Here is a 17,226-nt window from a genome sequence, read left to right as displayed (position 1 = left end):
AATGCAACAGCCTCCAGCAAGTGCCTCTGCCAGCCCCTTCTTCCTCCTGGAGCATCTCCAAGGAAGAATGACCCCACACGGCTGGGCCATGAGACAAGGGGACCCCGAGCAACCAAGGAATCAGTGGGGTTTGCAGCCCTGAAAGGCAACCTGGGCAAAGGTGGAAGGAGGCATCTGAAGGACATGCTCTCACTTGGCTAGGAAAAGCCAGGGCTCCCCGCAGACAACCCCAAAGTCAGGACCGCAGTGCTCAAGGTGACCTGCCCACGCATGCACTGCAGGGCCACCCGCTGCCAGGCGGAGCCGGTGGGGACCGCCAGGAGCTGGCCTCATCGGGGACAAACAACCAGCAGTGCTCCCTGGAGAGCAACAGCCCCAGAGAGCAGCCGACCTGGCTGACTGGAGGACTGAGGGAAGGTAAGAAAACCTCCAGAAGGGGCTCCAGAAAGGAGCCTTTCCAGCCACGGACATCTCAGCACCCTGAGCTAGGAAACCCAGTGCCACCACTGATCAATGGATGCAAAACAGCCCGTTTTTTAGAGCCGCTACTCTGTTTGAGGGACCAGCCCCTCTCCGTGCCCATTGTGGGGCAGCACCCAGGAGGCCCAGCTCCTGGTGCAAACAGGGCTAGCTGGGATGCAGCTGAACTCTGCCAGCATCAAACCGCCCCTGTACTGCAGACCCCTTCCATGAAAAATAGGGTGTTCAAACCCACACCTTCCTAGCTACCAGCCCTCAGTCGCTGGTTCCCAGAGCAGCAGGAGGTGGAGGAGAGGGCAGGGGAAGCGGGTCAGGGACAGCCCTTCCAAACACCATGCAGGAGAGCTGGGTGCCAGCCACGGCCTGGTCTACTGCTGCCAAAAAAACAAGCTGGGATCTTCCGTCAGGTCACATGCACAAACCTGAGGCACCCTTCAAAGCACCACCTGGCAGTCAGGGAACAAAGAATTTTTTTGTTGTTTTCTAAATGGACATTAATGGGATGATGGAAATCCTGAATGTAATGCAATGATCACTAATGAAGGGCTTATTCTGGCTCCCAAACCTGCCACTGGATCTTCTATTATAATGGTGATATCCCTGAGGCCTCCTGGACAGACAGAGGAGGAAGAGGGCAGCAGTAAGGGAGAGAAAACAGAGACAGACTGGTTACCACTCAGCAAGGATCTGTGTTTCTCCCATGAAGGCAGCACCAGCGGGACAGACTCTCAGACTGGTTGTCCCTTCACACCCCACTCCTCCCACCATGTATTTACCCATCCAAGGAAGGCCCAGCACGTTACCAGCACGATGACAAGAAGCCCAGGCCTCAGCCCAATGCCCTGCCGTGGCCCAGGTGGACAAGGCCAGAGGGGAAAAGCAGGACAGATAACGGCACAGCATGGCTGGTGTTTTCTAGCCCTCCAGTGAAGGCCACCAGGGAGCTGCCAACACCAAAACCAGACCGGCCCTGGGCATTCTGGGACACAAGATGTCATCCCATTGCTCCACTGTGGAGCAGGAAAAGGCAAAAAAAACAAATTTCCAAACTGCTTGCCCACTGCTCCCCTCACTCATCTGACACGTGGAGTCAAAGAGGCAGTCAACATCCCGGTACCGGTGACTCCCACCCGGCTGTGGTCCCACATCTGTGCCCACACCCCAAAGCCACCCTGTGCACCCCAAAAAGTAGCCCCATTACCGTGCAATTTCCCCGAGGCCACGTTGGTGTCAGAGTGTGAACGCACGTGGCTCTTCTTGAGGATGCCCTGCGGAGCTGACGACTGCCCCTCCGAGAAGCTGGACCGGCGCAACAGGCCCAGGCCCCAGCTCCCACCTCCGCTCGCCCCCTGCTCCCCCAGGGAGGAGACCGAGTCCAGCTTCTGGGAGCTGCTGGAGGAGAAGAGGTTGGAGCTGCTGCTCTTGTTGCTGCTGGTGCTGGCGCTGCTGCAGGCCCGGCCCCGGCGCCCCAAGTTCCCGATGGCCAGGTACTCTGGCCCATCGTTCGCGTCGCTCTGCGCATCGTCCTGGCTCCCCGTCCAAGTGTCCTCGCTCTGGCTGGTGGTGCTGGAACTCATCTCGCTGGCCGGAGAGAAGGGGTCTTTGGGTGAGGGGACGCGGGAGCTGGGCTGCTCCAGGGAGGTCCTGCCCTCACTGAAGGAGGAGGACCGGGTGGCCGGGCAGTGTTCCTGGGGTTGGCTGGTGCTGGAGCAGACGGAGGAGCTCGCTGGTCTCCTGTCTGAACGGGGGCAGGAAGGGGACATCACACACCCTGGCACAAGCAGACCACCCTACGGCACTAAGCACGTGGCTTCAAACAGGCATGCCCACCCACCCTGGGCAAAGGCAAGGGATCTCCACGCCAACACAGGCAGACTTCTCCTCACACAACAAATCTAACGTAAAGCACAAAGAAGGCAAACCATTGTCCCAGCTGCAGCTTCACTGCAGCTCTGCTTGGACCTGCATTTTGTCATCTGAGATGACCCAGCCCAAAGCGTGTGCTCTACAGGCAGACACCGAGTGAGCAAGGGGCTCGAGTGGCCTTCCAGCCCCCCCTGGTTACCTGGGAGGCCAGACGAGGCTGGATGGGGCAGGCTGGAGAAGGACCCGCAGTGGCGCTGCTGCACGCAGCCCGCAGACGGGGCGTACGGGGACCCGGGGAGGGCAGTCAGGCTCTGGCTCTTTGTCACCGGAGACGGACCTTCACCCCTCCTGGTGAGCTGGAAAGAGGTGGCATCATTAATAAACCAGCACTTATGGGGCTACGTGTCAAAGGAGCAGCGACTGAACGTGCAGCGCCTGCACAAGCACCTGCCCTGGAGCAGCAGGGTCTGCAGGGTGGGATAAAACACCCTGCAGCAAAGGGAAGCAGCTCTTTATTCACAGCTAAACAAAAAGCCCCCCCGCCCCCCCCCCCCCCGCCCCGTCTGAAAATTACCAGGCTCTCAGCAAGATGATCCAGGCAGCCCAGCGCCCCAGGCAAGCGGCTCTGGTGTCCTTCAGCGTCACAGTCACGTGTATCTCTTGTCCCGGCAGAGGGACCTGACCCGCACAGGGATGGCAGTGACGTGCCGGCCAGCTGAAAGAACACAGCCCCCATTTAACGAAGTGTCATTAATTATCCTCCTCTGGGAAGCTCTGTGCAAAGAAAGCAGCCGCTGTTCCCCTCCTCTGGGGAGAGGGCAGCTGGCACGGGGCTGCATGGGGTCGGTGGCATCTCCTCTGAGGATGGCTGACTCTGAAGCCTGGGACTTTCAGGACTTTAGAGGCATTTTAAAGGAACTGTTTCCTGCTATCAGGGCCTCAGATTCTCAGTGCCATCCAGAACCAAGGTGCCTCACTACAGACATCTCCCCCCTACCCCAATCCCCTCTCCTTTTGCTATTTCCAAGTCCAGGCCCTTGTCCAACGGCTCTCTGAATGAGACATTGTACGAGCAGCCACAGCCGGACAGCATTTAGGGAAGGCCAGATGTAAAAGCTGGGGGCCTCAGCTCACCATGGACGTGTCAATCTGAGCCAGCAGCCTGGGGTTGTTCTGCTCGACAGCCTCCAGGCACTGCAGCATGGCCGTGACGTGGGCGTCACTGAGCAGGAAGGCAGTGTCTGCGGGGAGAGAACTGCTGTCAGGGGGCTTTCTCCTTACCACCCCCAGAACGAAGGCAGCAGGAGGAGCAGGATGCTCTTGCAGCGGTCTGAGAGGCAAAGCCTGAGCCTTCACGGAGGGGTTTGCTGCCTGCACTTCACCCTGTAGGACAACCACAGCCAGCCCAAGAGAGACAAGGAGGATCCCATGCTCCTGGGCAAGGGCCTCAAGAAGGAAAGCTTCTCTTACCAAAGGGGGTCAGAACCAGGCTCCTCACTCCACTGCGAATGGATTAAACAGGAATAATGCTTGGAGGCCAGTGAGGCTGTCAGAAAACTCACCAATCTACTGGAGAAAACACCCAGCAGTTCTAGGAAAAACCTCTTGCTGGACCAGGCTCTCTACCACCAGAGGAGGAACCAAGATTCTGCCAGACCCAGCCTAAACCTAAGCCAAAAGGCTCACATTTCAAATTATTATATTTGGGTTGAGGTTTTGTTTTAGTTAAAGAGGAGCCATTGAAAAACTTCCCTCTTAACTACTCTAAAATGCAGAATTAAAGAAAGATCCTGTCCCAGATCAATATAGGTAATCTTTGTCCTTGCTACTGATTTTTACTTTTCGACAAAATCTCAAGTTTTCACAAAAAATTCTTAACATCTGTGAAGCTGCACAAAGGGCTTCAATTTTCACCTATAAAGTAGTAGAAACACAGCTGTGTTTCCACATAACAAAGAGATGAAGCTCTGACCTCTGATGATTAGAAAGCTTCCAGGGCAGAAAACAACCCAGAGTATTTTTGAAACAGATTCAAAACTGACTTTCTATGCCCATTTTATTTCTTTCTAATGAAAACGCATTTCTCCAAGGCTTCTGGTGCAAGCCTGGACATAGGATTAAGACCAGACCAATTCACTACTTCCAGCAGAAACCTTTGAGCGCATGCAAAAAAGCTGCTGCAAGAGAAAGATGAGGATGTCCAGCATGTTCACACAGGCTCAAGCTCCCGCTTGGGCAGCAGGGAGGGCCCAGGCACAGGCAGGACCAAGCGTGCTCCAGACAAGCTTGCTGCAGAAAGCCTGAGCTCAGCTCTTCCCACATGCATCCGGGCTGTGCTTACAGCATGGACACAGCACGCAAGTCACCCACTTTGCCTGACAGCACAGATTGCCCAGCTGCAAACCACCTTTTCTGCTGTCCCCTTCACTCACGCGTGATATTTTCACGGGAAGATGAAAAAGGCCCATTTTTATTTACCTGCGTAGAATTTCCTTATGTACTGCCTGTTCCTCAGGAGAGGTCTGAGCTGCGCCGAGAGGCAGTGGAACTGCAGGCTGTGCTGCAGCCACAGCTTGGCGATAGCTTGGTCGCTGCGGCCGTCTGGGCCGGGCTGGCCGTTCTCGTGCAGGCTGATGAACTGGAAACAAATGCCAGGCACAAGTTAAGGCAAGAAGAGGAGCAGGGATCGTTCCTCCTCACAGCTTTGGCCCCTGAGAGCAGCAGCTTTCCAGCGCCAGGCACTGTCTGCGGGAACACGGTCACATCCTAGCAGCTTCCCAGCTACCAACCGAGGGAGCACAGGGAGACAGAAGCACCGGAGAGGAACAACACTTCAAAGGTCAGCCAGCAGGAGCGACCAAAGTCCTCCCGACAGCCACCAGCAATATGAATTTCAATGGCATGTTCTCCCACCCCTGACCCGGAGGGACCCCACACTCCCAAATCTAATTGCTTTCCTGCGGTGACGGTCATGTTCTTGCTGACACATTAACTGACGCGTCCATCCTCACTGCCCCAGAGCAGGCCCCGCTCACACGTCTGTGCCCGCACTGGAGGGCAGCACGGTACCCATCAAGGCACAGGGCAGCCACGGGCTGAGAGCATCCCCGTGTGTCAGCAGACAGCACAAGCCAGGCAGGGAAGAACCAAATGAACGGTCAGGGCTGAGACGCAACCCAGAAATGAGACAGCCAAAGCCTCTGGAGATTCGTACCAATGCATCAATCGCTCTTGTATGCACAGAAGCACTGCCTGTGCCGGTTCCCTTGGTGACGCCAGTGGTACCCAACCCAGAGGAGCTGGAGTCTGGCCTGTGAGAAATAAGGACCCGATTGTCTCAGCCTAAATCATGCTGAGTTCCTGGGATGTGGCTTGCACACAACCACGTGGCTGGTTTGTCCCTTTTTCACCCGCAGCAGGCCAAGGCAAGGCGAACCCAGCAGGGAGGCCCGCAGCCCGGCTGCTCTCTCCCCGCCCGCTGGGTACACAAAAGTACCCCCAGAACTCACCTTCTCCAGGTGATGAGCAGAGTTGGGGCTCAGCCGGCGAATGTCTTTCACAAACTGCCAGTAATCCTTCTGCCTGCAGCACACCTGCCCGGGAGAGGCTCGGTTAGGGCCCACCACACAAGTCCCACCGCAAGGCCAGCCAGTGCGGCAGGCTCGGACTGGGGAAGCTGGACACCAGACACCTCCAGCAGAGCTGCCGCAGGCCTGAGCAGGCACTGACAGGGGACGGGCGATGAACTCCCTCCCAGCAAATACAAAATAAGAGAGTCGGACAGCTAAGAGAGGGCATTCAACCTAGAACATGACAGGACGGATCCTACAGCCTGTTCCCACCAGCCTCCTGCTTAGAGGTTTGGGGACGGAGAGCTGCTCTGACCACAAAGCCCTCCAGCTCTGCTTGAGCGCTCTTTAAATGCAAAGCAGGAGCACACACAGCACGGTGTCAGCCCCAGTTAAGTGACAACATTTCCCATTAACCACACGCTATCATCAGCCCCCAGCGCTAACAAGGTGGGCCTGGAGCTAGAAAAGATAGGAAGAGCAAAGTTGCTTTGCAGAAGGGGAAAAAGAATGAGTAAGAAGTCTAGCACAGTCTTATAGACATAAAATTGGGAAAGGGATCAAGCCACAAAACACTGACTTGATGTACATAAGCTGACTAATGCACAGTCTGCTCCCACAGTGACCTCCCCACCGCGTTCAGCCCACAAGTAGGAAGACAGCAGGTCCCCTCCGCTGCTTCTCCTCCAGCAGGTAAGATCCCAGCCCACCACACCATGGAGACAGGACAGATCCTAAGACCGGGAAGAGACGTGGCATTGAAAGGTTCCCCCCACCTCAGTGGAAGAAGGACACTAAAGGCCATCAGCAGTTCACCAGCAGACCAGGGAGCAGAGCCAGCACCACCACCGCCGGGCAGGAGCACAGGGGCAGGAGAAGGGTGACCTCGGGTGCGAGCTGCACCTATAGCAAAGCATGTCCAGTGCCTCAGCCCTCTGCCCGCGTCCTCCCGGTCACTCTGTGCATCACCGTGTCATGTACGCACCCCTCTCTGCCTATGGCGGTCTGCCCAGCTCAGGGCTGGCCGAGCTCCCGTGTCACTGGTCACCTTCTGCCAGAGCAGGACCTGGAGGAGGGTGCTGGCAGCTCAGTCCCACAAAAAGGGCCAGGCTTCAGCGAGGGGATGCAGTGGGCAGCAAGAAACACATCCCAGCGAAACCTGCAACAATCGGGGTCCTATAACACCAGCCACCAACAAGGACACCGGCACGGCTGAGCACCACGGGTAAGAAATTTGAAGCAGCATGCTCTGGCATTGCGTTTCCATCAGCAATTTGCTGTTTGCCTTGACTTTATTCAGACACTGAGTTATTTTTTCTTTCTTATTCTTCCAGCTAAAAAGCAACTGCAGAAGAGCTGCTGTTTTCCTCATCACTTTATCGGGTGCAAATGCAGCCCCAGAATGTCTCTCTTCAAAAAAATGCTGTTTTTTTCCTCCATCTCTACTTCCTCTTTCACAAGTGTCAGACGAATTGGTTCTGTTTTGTGGTTTATTTGTTTGAGGGGGTTATTTTTCTGTTGTTGTTATTTTTAAAACTAGAGCACTAACACAGAAATTTTAGCCCTTTATATTCAACTGGGGTTTTCTGGACAAATTAACAAAATTCACTCAAAAGTTTAAAAACCTCTTATCCTAGTTCTCTTAACGTGTACATATGGATTTTTTTATTTTATTTTTTTTACTCCTAGTCATAGAAAAAAGCTGATACAAAAATAAATAAGTAAAAGGAAGTTTCTCTGGAGCAAATATGAGAAAACTCCAGCTAGGAAGCTGTATTTTCATGGGCCTTCCTTTGCAGCTATTATAGATGGAGTGGTGTCACACACACACAAAAATGAAGGAGCATTTCTAAGCGAGAACTGCCTTTGTGTGTAGCATCAAGAAAGGTACTGTGCTGTCCTACTTTGCAGGTGTCTGTTTCCTCAAGCTGTGGCATGAACTGTTACCAATACACGGATGAGTGGAAATCATTTAAATTTCACTTCCTGAAGTCTATTAATAGCACACGTATCAGAAATGAGCACTGTATTCCTCACATATAAAGGGTAACTTCTCTCTTTGCTCAAGTCCCAAAGGAGGTCACAGGCCCACACCGCTGGGGACTAATGGCACAGAGCATCACCTCGAGCAAGTGCTGTCTGCAGCTCCTAAATCCAGGGAGCGAAATCCCAGCCCTGTGCTGGGATGATCTGCCAGCTCCTGGAGGTTTATCAGCTCGGATGCAGCACTGCCTGAATCAGTGGCACCACCCGAGCCCAGCTGCACAAGCTTTCCCTGGGCTTCTCTGCACCTCTGCAGCTGCGGAGCTGGCCGGTGGGACGCCTGCCCGAGGCATGCCCTGCAGGCTTGCTGTAACTCTCCCTTGTGAAATAACTGCAGCGGTAACTGCAAGCTGAAGGGGAGATCCTCAGGCCTCTGCACACAACTGCTGTCCAGAGTGGGAAAGAGAAAGTCTTCCTGGCGGTCAGGGAGATGGGGAGGGCTGGATGAGCAACTGCACGGAACGGCGAGAGCCTGGAAGGAGGCCTCACTCACGCCGAGCGCGGCTGCGGCTCCGGCTGCCAGCCCCTATCACTAACACAGCTAACCAGAAACAGTCAAGATACAAGGCTCCTCTTGCCAGACCTCACTGGGGAGTTGTCCAAGTACACACGGCTGGAGGCTGACTCATGGCAAATTCAGCTTTATCGCTTCGCTACAGGCTGCAGCGGGGAGAAAGAAGAGGCCTCTCCTCACAGAGGGCACGGATGCTTAATAAAAACGTGTCAGAAGTGCATGAGATGGAAAGAACAGAGGCACAGGCCCCTCTGACAACCACGGTGCTCGTGATGCAGGCTGTGACTGCCACCAAAGCTGCAGCAGGAGGGCAGCGGGGCTGGCAGGGCAGACACCTACCTTGTCGTGGATGAGCCCGTGGTAAAGGATGCTGTGCATGTCTCTGCAGAGCCGCTCCAAGCCGCCATACTTAGACCAGACGTTGGGGTTGCTGGTGGACACCAACCCTTCCACTGTGGTCTTCAGGTTGCCCAGCAGCTTCCAGTGCTCCTTCCTGCAGAGGAACACAGCGGGTTGCCTAACGAGCAGCAGATATATGGCAAGAGGAGCTTCAGAGCAGGACGCGCTCCCCACACGGAGACTCTGGTCAGACTGAAACCTTTGGTAGTCCGGAAAACAGCTTCAGGACTTCCCACCTCTCTGTAGTCTAGCCCTGTGGTCTCCAGCACACGGTTTGTGGACCAGAGGCCCTACAGTAATGATGCACATATGACTGGCAGCCACCACCAATACAGCCCCCGGAGACAGCCAGAGCACAGACCGACGGTGCCCGCACCACGCTGCTGGCTGCGTGTGGGACACCAACGAGGGAGGACATCGTCCCTGCCACTGTCCCGCTCGCCTTACTCACCTGCTCCATCACAGACCGCTGAGTAGCAGCGGACAGAAGCACAGCACCTGCGAGCATACGCCAAATCCAGCAGGCACTGCCTGCGCTGCTCCTGTGCTCGCAGATACCAGCGCTCCCGAGCAACGTGCAAAGCATCAAGAGCTTGGGAAGGACGAGGAAGCGTTCGGCTCCTCGTAGGGAACAGTTGGGACCTGCTCACGTGCACACAAGCACTTTGGTCGCTCGATTCAGGGATGTGGGAGATGGACATCAGCAGCGACAGCACAGAGGGGTACCGTGCCTTGCCTGTGCAAAAGCAGTTTTGGGGAAGGAAATTTTGGACGGTGGATGTCTGGCCTTCTCCATTCCAGCTTTTTGACAGTGTTGCCAGCTGCCAAAAAGATGTATTCAGACAGGAGCCGCCCTCTCAGAAGCAATAGGAATGTTGCGAGGCGTGCAACAGGAATGTTGCAAGGTATATTTGGGTGTGCAACTGTCAAAAAAAAATGTGCCTCTGCAGGATTTTAACAAAAGCATTGGAGATAACAGCCTGGAATGAAAGTTTAACCTTTACACTGCAAGAACAAGCCCCAGTGTTTCAGCTGTTAATCCCTCTCCCTGCCCAAAATAAACCAGATTGCCAAAGTAAACAAAAAAAAAAAAAGGAAAACCTGCTTTCGTTTTCATCCTTGTGGGTTAAAGTATGGGCCGCACGCTTCTCGCGGTGCAGAGAAGGACGCTAACAAGCAATATAACCCTGTTCCTTGAAAAGAAGCTCTTCTCGCCAATATTCTCATTTTGAGACTTGTTTGTTATTGCAAAACTGATTAAGTGAACAAGCCGATAATGAAATATTGGATCTACTTCAAGCTACCCAGTCCCTTTACCAGGTCTCCCTAGGGAAAGCCGCCACTTTCGGTGTTTGCCCAAGCTCAGATCACGAGGCGGCCCGTCCATCCTGCCAGCACAGCTCGGCACTTGTCACAGAGACAGAGCAGCAGCTCTGCAGCCGAGCTGCCGTTCGTAAGGAAGTCGCAACACATCGTAAGGGTGGCAGAAGGAACCTGTTCACACACAGTCTGATACCTCCACCACCGCCCAGGGCAGAGGCAGCCCCGTGCCGGGGCTGCGAAAGCCACACTGCAGAAATTCCTAGAGCTGTACAACGATGCTGCAGTCGATCCCTAGCGCTCCTAACCCCATCCTAAAACGGGCTTACTGAATGTTAGTAGATGTCCAGAAAAATTCAACAACAGAGCCGTGTTTGCCTCCAGCTGCCCATGCTTATGCTGGCTTGTGCCTGGAAAACAGCAGCTGCTGTAGGATCAGTCAAATGTTCAGAGTTTAATCCCAGGAGTACCAGCAAACGGGTTTATCTCAGGAGAGAATGTATAAAGCACGGATCTAAATCAAAAGCAACCTCCTGAAGGAGATGTGACCTGATGAGACCGAAAAACCTCAGAGGGCAGCTCTCCCAAGCCATCCATCTGAACTGAGAGGCTTTTCAAGCCCTGCCCTCCTGCCAGGGGTGCACGGAGCAGCAGCACCGGCCCCAGGTCAGAGAGCAGCCACCGGACAGGAGAGCTCCAGCAGCTCCTCCCCGAAGTATTTCTGACACTCAGAGTTAGGAAATGCAAGTGAAAGCTCAGCCACGCTGCTCAGCTTCCAAGTCCATGAGTCAGGAGAAGTCCCTCCTCGCTGCTTTGTGCTATAAAAAGCTTGCAGTGCGCACAGCGACGGGGGGCAGCGCACGCTGCAGGGTGAGCAGTGCTCCCCCAGAGGCAGGAAAATCGGGATCCAGCAAACGGGAATCACAGCTCCTCTAATACAAATTAATCTTTAAACAAAATAAACTGCTAAAACTGCTAATAACTGCTAATAACTGCCTCCGCCACTGAACTCAGAAGCATGCAGGAAACAATCAGCACAATCGAAGCACCTCCACGGAGATGATTCAGAAGCTGCCAAAAGTGAATTAAATCTCTGAATCAACACACAGACTCCCAGGGGACGGGGCTTCTTGACCCGAATGATTCAAAAGCATTTCGCAGGTTGGATGTGCAGGACCTTACCCACACCCAAACCGCAGCTGCTCCTGGGCCGGAGCGCGCTGCGTGCTGAAAAGCAGGCGGTGACACAAGCCCAGAGCAATTCAGACCCACACACCTGGCTGCAGGTAGATGGCAAGGAAGCACGGCACAGCCGGCCACAGACAGTTTTGACTGGACTTTTGGGTTAACCCTTAATTAGTGGCAGGATTTGCTCCCCTCTCATTGAGTCTGGGCTGCCCGGAGGGATGGAAAACGACCGGGTGCCAGCTGCCCTCCAGTTCCCTATTTCTGCAGATGTTCAGAGCGCTACTAAGAAATCTGCTTCTTTCTCACCAAATAAAGAAAACTCTAATTCAAAAAAAAAAAAAAAAAACCTAACACACCCTGACACGGGGGTAAGGACAACTCAAATCATATCATGAAAATACCCCTGCTTACAGGAAGGGCAAAGGGAGCAACACACCCAAGGGAGGTCACAGTACACGAGCAGACCTTCCCCTGCGAGAACCAGACGTGCTGCTCCTTCCGTGCCCTCCCACGGGCTGCTTCCCCCCCTCCACGCCAGCTGGGTGCGTTTGCACAGCTCCTTGCTGCATCCTGCTGCAGCTCCCGGCTTCCCAAACACCGGGCTGGGGAGAAAGAAGCCTTGGCAGGACGGGGTTTGCTCGATACCTGACCCACAACCTTCTCTCTTCGCTCAGGGAAGCTCAGCCCTGTGCAGCCAGGGATGTTCTCTAACGCGCTGTGATTTACGTTACCCGGGTGAGACTCTGGATGTGCTCCAGCTTCAGCGGAGCCGCACAGAAAGCAGCAGCTCGAGCTCGATGGGAGCAGCAGCATTTCCTCAGGGAAACCATGGCTCGGGTGCGGCTGCGCCAAGTGGGGTTAGAGTCTGGAGGGTTTACGGCATACGGCTCTGCGCAGGGAAACAGACAACGCTGCCTTGAGAGGGGGGGCACGGTCTGGGGCCTTTTCCTAAGGAACACGCTTCATATGTTGAAAAGGAATCGGTCATTATGTGAGAGCTGCCCGCGCAGTGCCAGCGAGACCCCAGGCACATCTCGCTCCCTCCTTACAGACGCCCTCTGATTCAGCCACCAACTTAACCACCAGCCCCACAAACCCCGTCTGGGATTTCTCCTTGCCTTGCCAATACCGACTCTGTTCCAGACACAGACACACCAACCTGTGGGCAGGAACTGTTCGAAATACAAACGAAAGTTTTGCATTGGAGTAATAAAAGACCGAAGACAACCTTGGAGCTGGAAATCGCTCAGTGCCAGAACCTCAGCTGACAGAAACGATGGGGAAATTCTGCGGGAAATTCTGCTTGTTCTCCCGAGGCTTCCTCAGTCCTTCCACGCTAGCAAGAGTAGGAACAACCTCTGGGCCAGATCAGCAGAGGTGACTCAGAACAGACGCAGGGAACCACGCTGCTGAGTCAGGTGAACTTCATTAAAAAATAAAAAAAAAATAAGAAAAATCACCGAGGTAACCAATATCCAAAAAAATGGAGCTTACGCAGCACGTGCCGTACGCCTTCCCATGCTCTGCAGGGGAGCAATTGCTGCCCCAGCACTGTTCTCTGCCTGGAGGCATCGCTTGATCCTTCTTAGCACGCTAAAGAGATCGGGCTGAGGATACCGAGGTCGTTTGGGGGTAACCACAGAGGGACTTCTGCCACATCCCCAGGGACGTTCCTGCTCTGGCTGCTCCTCCTGCGGATTTCAAGGTGCCGGTGCCCTGCTGCTGCGCACAGGCAGCTCCGAATCCATCACAGGCAGCTCTGAATCCATCACAGGCAGCTCTGAATCCATCACAGGCAGCTCTGAATCCACCCGTCCACAGGTTTCCTAGACAACGAGCAGCAAATTTCCTTGTGCTTTGCTGCCTGCTCCTCCGCCAGGCTTGGCGCTTCTGGGAAAGAGGAATTAAAAGAAACGCAGGCTTCGCGCAGCTCAGCTGCAGCGGCGGGGAGCAGCTCACGAGCCAAAGGAAGCCCCAGAGCTCCTTCAGCCCAGCGGCTCAGCCCCACGGAGCCCAGGCGGGCTGGCTGGAAACCCACGTGCAGGGCTGCTTGCAGCAGGACTGGAAGCCTGCAGTTATTAAAACAGGGGCACAGCCACAGAAAGGTCCCCCAGAGAGTGCAGCCCCCACCTGCAGCTCCCCACAGGGAACGAGGGAAGCACAGGGGCTTCACAGGCGTTTTCAGCCTCTCCCCCGGCGCTGCCCTGCTCTTGAGGAGGCCAGGCTGCCAAAGCAAGCACGAGAGCCTCGTTTTCCTCTCCTGTCCTTGCAAAAGGAAGGAGTCCAGCGAAGTTAACTTTTGCTTCTGCATTTCCCATGATCCGTGTCCGGTCCGGCGGCCCCGTCCTCTTGCTATGAGTCGCGGCCACAATCTGCCGTGGAACGGCACCTCGCTGGGAAGTAGGATGCTGCACCGTTTGCAAAAAGGACAATGCAAGGCCCATGCCAAAATCCTCCCCGGTGCGAAATCACACAGCCAGGAGGACAGACGGACACCTCCACGTGCACCAGAGGGGACGATGCCCTCTTCTTTCCCCCAGCGAACGTGGCACCACATCAGCCCTACCCGTCACACAGCGACGTGGTTCGGCAGAGCAGGGCCTGCACTTATAAGGGCCAAAAAACAGGCTAAGATGATTCTGGAAATATAAACGAAGTGAACGTAGCCAATTCCGTCTATCTTTCTGAATGTGCTGGGTCTGACACCTTAGCTCAGAGAGGGAGAATGGCTCGAACCGTGCAAAGCATGGCAGCACCGGTCACATTTTCACAGCTGGTACCGTGAACAGGCACCCAGCGGCTAGCTGAGCCTGTCAGATAAGGAATGCCTCTCTTGTATCGGGTTTCAGCCGTTCCCTCCTCCCCGGCCCCTTTTCCATCCGACATCCATTCTGCCTTTCTGGACACCACTGCAAAACCGGAGCCCGAAACCAAGCCCTGCGAACACCTGAAGCGAATAGCGCCTACCACCGAAACGCCTCCAGGGAACGAGCTCTGTCACCCGCTTAAACGCAAACCAAAAAAACCGTGCCCAAAGCACAAGCCCGGATCACGCGGACGGAGCTGCCGCAGTGCCGCCGCTGTCACCTGCCAGGCTCAGGGCGCAGGAGCCGCCAGCCACGTGCAGCCACCAGGCCTCGCGGCCAGAGACGGTGAGGAGCTGGGGACTGAGTTGAAATGTCCGGAGTGGGCGGTGGGACACAACCCAAACCCCAAACCCAGCGAGCTGTGGACGCCAGAGATGCAGCACGGGGACGAGGCAGGATGGTCCCTCACCGAGCGCTGGCAGCGCAGCGGCTGCCTCCGCTACGGTGGGCGACAGGGACGGGGACAGGGACGGGGACATCGGGCACCTAGGGCACGTGTGCCTGCACCGCCGCCACGCAGCCCTCTCGCCCATGGGTGCTCGGCATGGCCAGGCAGCGCGCCCACAGATACACACCCCTGCTGTCTCCTGCGGTGCTGCTACCGCACAGCGTGTCCCCATGTGTCCCCAGCATGTCCCCATGGGTCCCCAGCATGTCCCCACGGGTCTCCATATGTCCCCATGGGTCCCTATGTGTCCCCAGCATGTCCCCATGGGTCCCCAGCATGTCCCCATGGGTCCCCATGGGTCCCTATGTGTCCCCAGCATGTCCCCATGGGTCCCCAGCATGTCCCCATGGGTCCCTATGTGTCCCCAGCATGTCCCCATGGGTCCCCAGCATGTCCCCATGGGTCCCCATGGGTCCCTATGTGTCCCCAGCATGTCCCCATGGGTCCCCAGCATGTCCCCATGGGTCCCTATGTGTCCCCAGCATGTCCCCATGGGTCCCCAGCATGTCCCCATGGGTCCCCATGGGTCCCTATGTGTCCCCAGCATGTCCCCATGGGTCCCCAGCATGTCCCCATGGGTCCCTATGTGTCCCCAGCATGTCCCCATGGGTCCCCAGCATGTCCCCATGGGTCCCCATGGGTCCCTATGTGTCCCCAGCATGTCCCCATGGGTCCCCAGCATGTCCCCATGGGTCCCCATGGGTCCCTATGTGTCCCCAGCATGTCCCCATGGGTCCCCAGCATGTCCCCATGGGTCCCTATGTGTCCCCAGCATGTCCCCATGGGTCCCCAGCATGTCCCCATGGGTCCCCATGGGTCCCTATGTGTCCCCAGCATGTCCCCATGGGTCCCCAGCATGTCCCCATGGGTCCCCATGGGTCCCTATGTGTCCCCAGCATGTCCCCATGTGTCCCCAGCATGTCTCCAAGGGTCCCCACGCGTCCCCAGCACGTCCCCGTGTGTTCTCATGCACCCCCAGCCTGTCCCCAGCCTGTCCCCACCGCACACCCAGCTGCCGCCCACCCGCAGCCCCATCCCCGGCTGTCCCCCGCCCGCCCTGCTCCCACACCCCCCGGACCCCACCGGCGTCCCCAAAACCGGCGCCCGCTGCCCCGCTGCCACCCGTTACCCCAGCACCGGCGGGATGCTGCCCCCCCCCCTTCCACCTCCCACCGGTGCCGCGCCTCCCGCGTGCACGCGCACGCCCCCCCCCATCTCCCCCATCCCCATCCCCGCTGCCCTCGCTGCCCCCCCCCCCGTGCGCGCCCCCGCGGCCCCACCTGCTCTCCGCGCGCCCCCCCCGGGGTTCGACCTCCATGCCGGGCGCGCGCACCCCGCCGCCGCCGCCCCGCCGCCGTCACGTGGGGGCGGGCGCCCGCCCCGCCCACCTCGCCGCGAGAACTACAACTCCCGGCGCGCCCCGCGCGCGGGAGGAGGGAGGGGGGGAGGACTACACCTCCCGGCGTGCACCGCGCGCGAGAGGCTCCGTGTGCTGGTGCTCCCCTGAGGCGGGGGTGTGAGGGGCTGGAGGGTTACACGTGATTTTCCCTAAAAAGTAGTGAAATGAAAGTTGAAAAAGGGAAAAACTGGTGCTGCTGGCGTCAGGCTGAGAGTAGCCAAGGGCGAATTAGCAAGGGAAGCAAGAACTAAATATGTTTCAGGACATAACGGTGCCTCAGCAAGGGTTTCTGTACTATTTTGCGTAGTGGAAACTTCTTGTAGCTGCGCTCTTAATGAATACATGCTGCCCACTGATGCTTCATACATGAAAACGCACCACTGGAAACATTTCTGAGACTACAGCGTGGCTTATTGTACTTCAGCATTTGGGGGAACAGGATTCTGCAGTGCCACTCCAAAAGCAATAACAGCAAAACATTTCTCAGAAGGCACTTAAATAGGAGACCAGGACTCCCCACGCATCCCAGTAATTATGTACAATCACGGGACAATTCCCAGCACAGCTGCCAGTCAGGCAGAAATTTGCACAGAGCCTACCTCATTGATCACACAGGTTGAAAACGCTGCATATAGTGGATTGGCATCTGATGATGTCTCGCACAATATAACAACTAGCTTTCACAGTATAAGTATCGGAGAAAGACTGTTGTAAGATCACTGTTAGTCATCACACCAGGTAAAATGGAGCATACAGGTGAAGCTTACAATTCTCATATAGCTCTTAAATAGGGAATTACGAGATTCTTCTAGCTCCACAAGTCAGAAATAGCCTAGAAATGACGTTGAGCCCAGTGAAAAAAGGTGTTAAATGTGTAAATTTAAATAAATAGAGAAAACGTTCATCAGGTACGCCACTCTGTTGATACACTTAGCTCTACTACAAAGTGAACAAACATAACTAACTCAAAGCCCTGGAGAGCTGGAAAATGGTTGGGAGACAAAAAAAAAAAAAAAAAAAAAAACAGAACAAAACAAAACTGTGACAGAAACAAATCTTTTATACAGTTAAAGTATAAAGTCTTTACAATTGTGAATGCCATATGGAACCATTGTCACTCATCCAGCTGCTGT

General features: G+C 55.6%; 1 protein-coding gene across 2 annotated transcripts in view; it reads right to left on the bottom strand.

Annotated features, from left to right (window-relative positions):
- RUBCN (rubicon autophagy regulator) overlaps positions 1-16,066 on the bottom strand; it is a 30,144-nt gene extending 14,078 nt beyond the window's left edge. For both annotated transcript variants that reach the window (XM_080604438.1, XM_080604439.1), the window contains exons 1-8: positions 15,975-16,066; positions 8,812-8,965; positions 5,856-5,939; positions 4,825-4,984; positions 3,481-3,587; positions 2,921-3,061; positions 2,546-2,702; positions 1,682-2,218 (exon numbers count right to left, since the gene is read on the bottom strand). In XM_080604438.1, the coding sequence (XP_080460564.1) occupies positions 1,682-2,218; positions 2,546-2,702; positions 2,921-3,061; positions 3,481-3,587; positions 4,825-4,984; positions 5,856-5,939; positions 8,812-8,965; positions 15,975-16,012 (1,378 nt within the window). In that variant the 5' untranslated portion in view covers positions 16,013-16,066. The remainder of the gene's footprint in view (positions 1-1,681; positions 2,219-2,545; positions 2,703-2,920; positions 3,062-3,480; positions 3,588-4,824; positions 4,985-5,855; positions 5,940-8,811; positions 8,966-15,974) is intronic.
- Between the last annotated feature and the right edge of the window lie 1,160 nt (positions 16,067-17,226).

Source organism: Anser brachyrhynchus (assembly GCF_964034855.1).
Source record: "Anser brachyrhynchus genome assembly, chromosome: 9".
In the NCBI taxonomy this organism is placed as follows: domain Eukaryota; kingdom Metazoa; phylum Chordata; class Aves; order Anseriformes; family Anatidae; genus Anser; species Anser brachyrhynchus.
The sequence above is the reverse complement of the archived record's forward strand: the minus strand, read 5'-3'. Positions and strand labels throughout refer to the sequence as shown.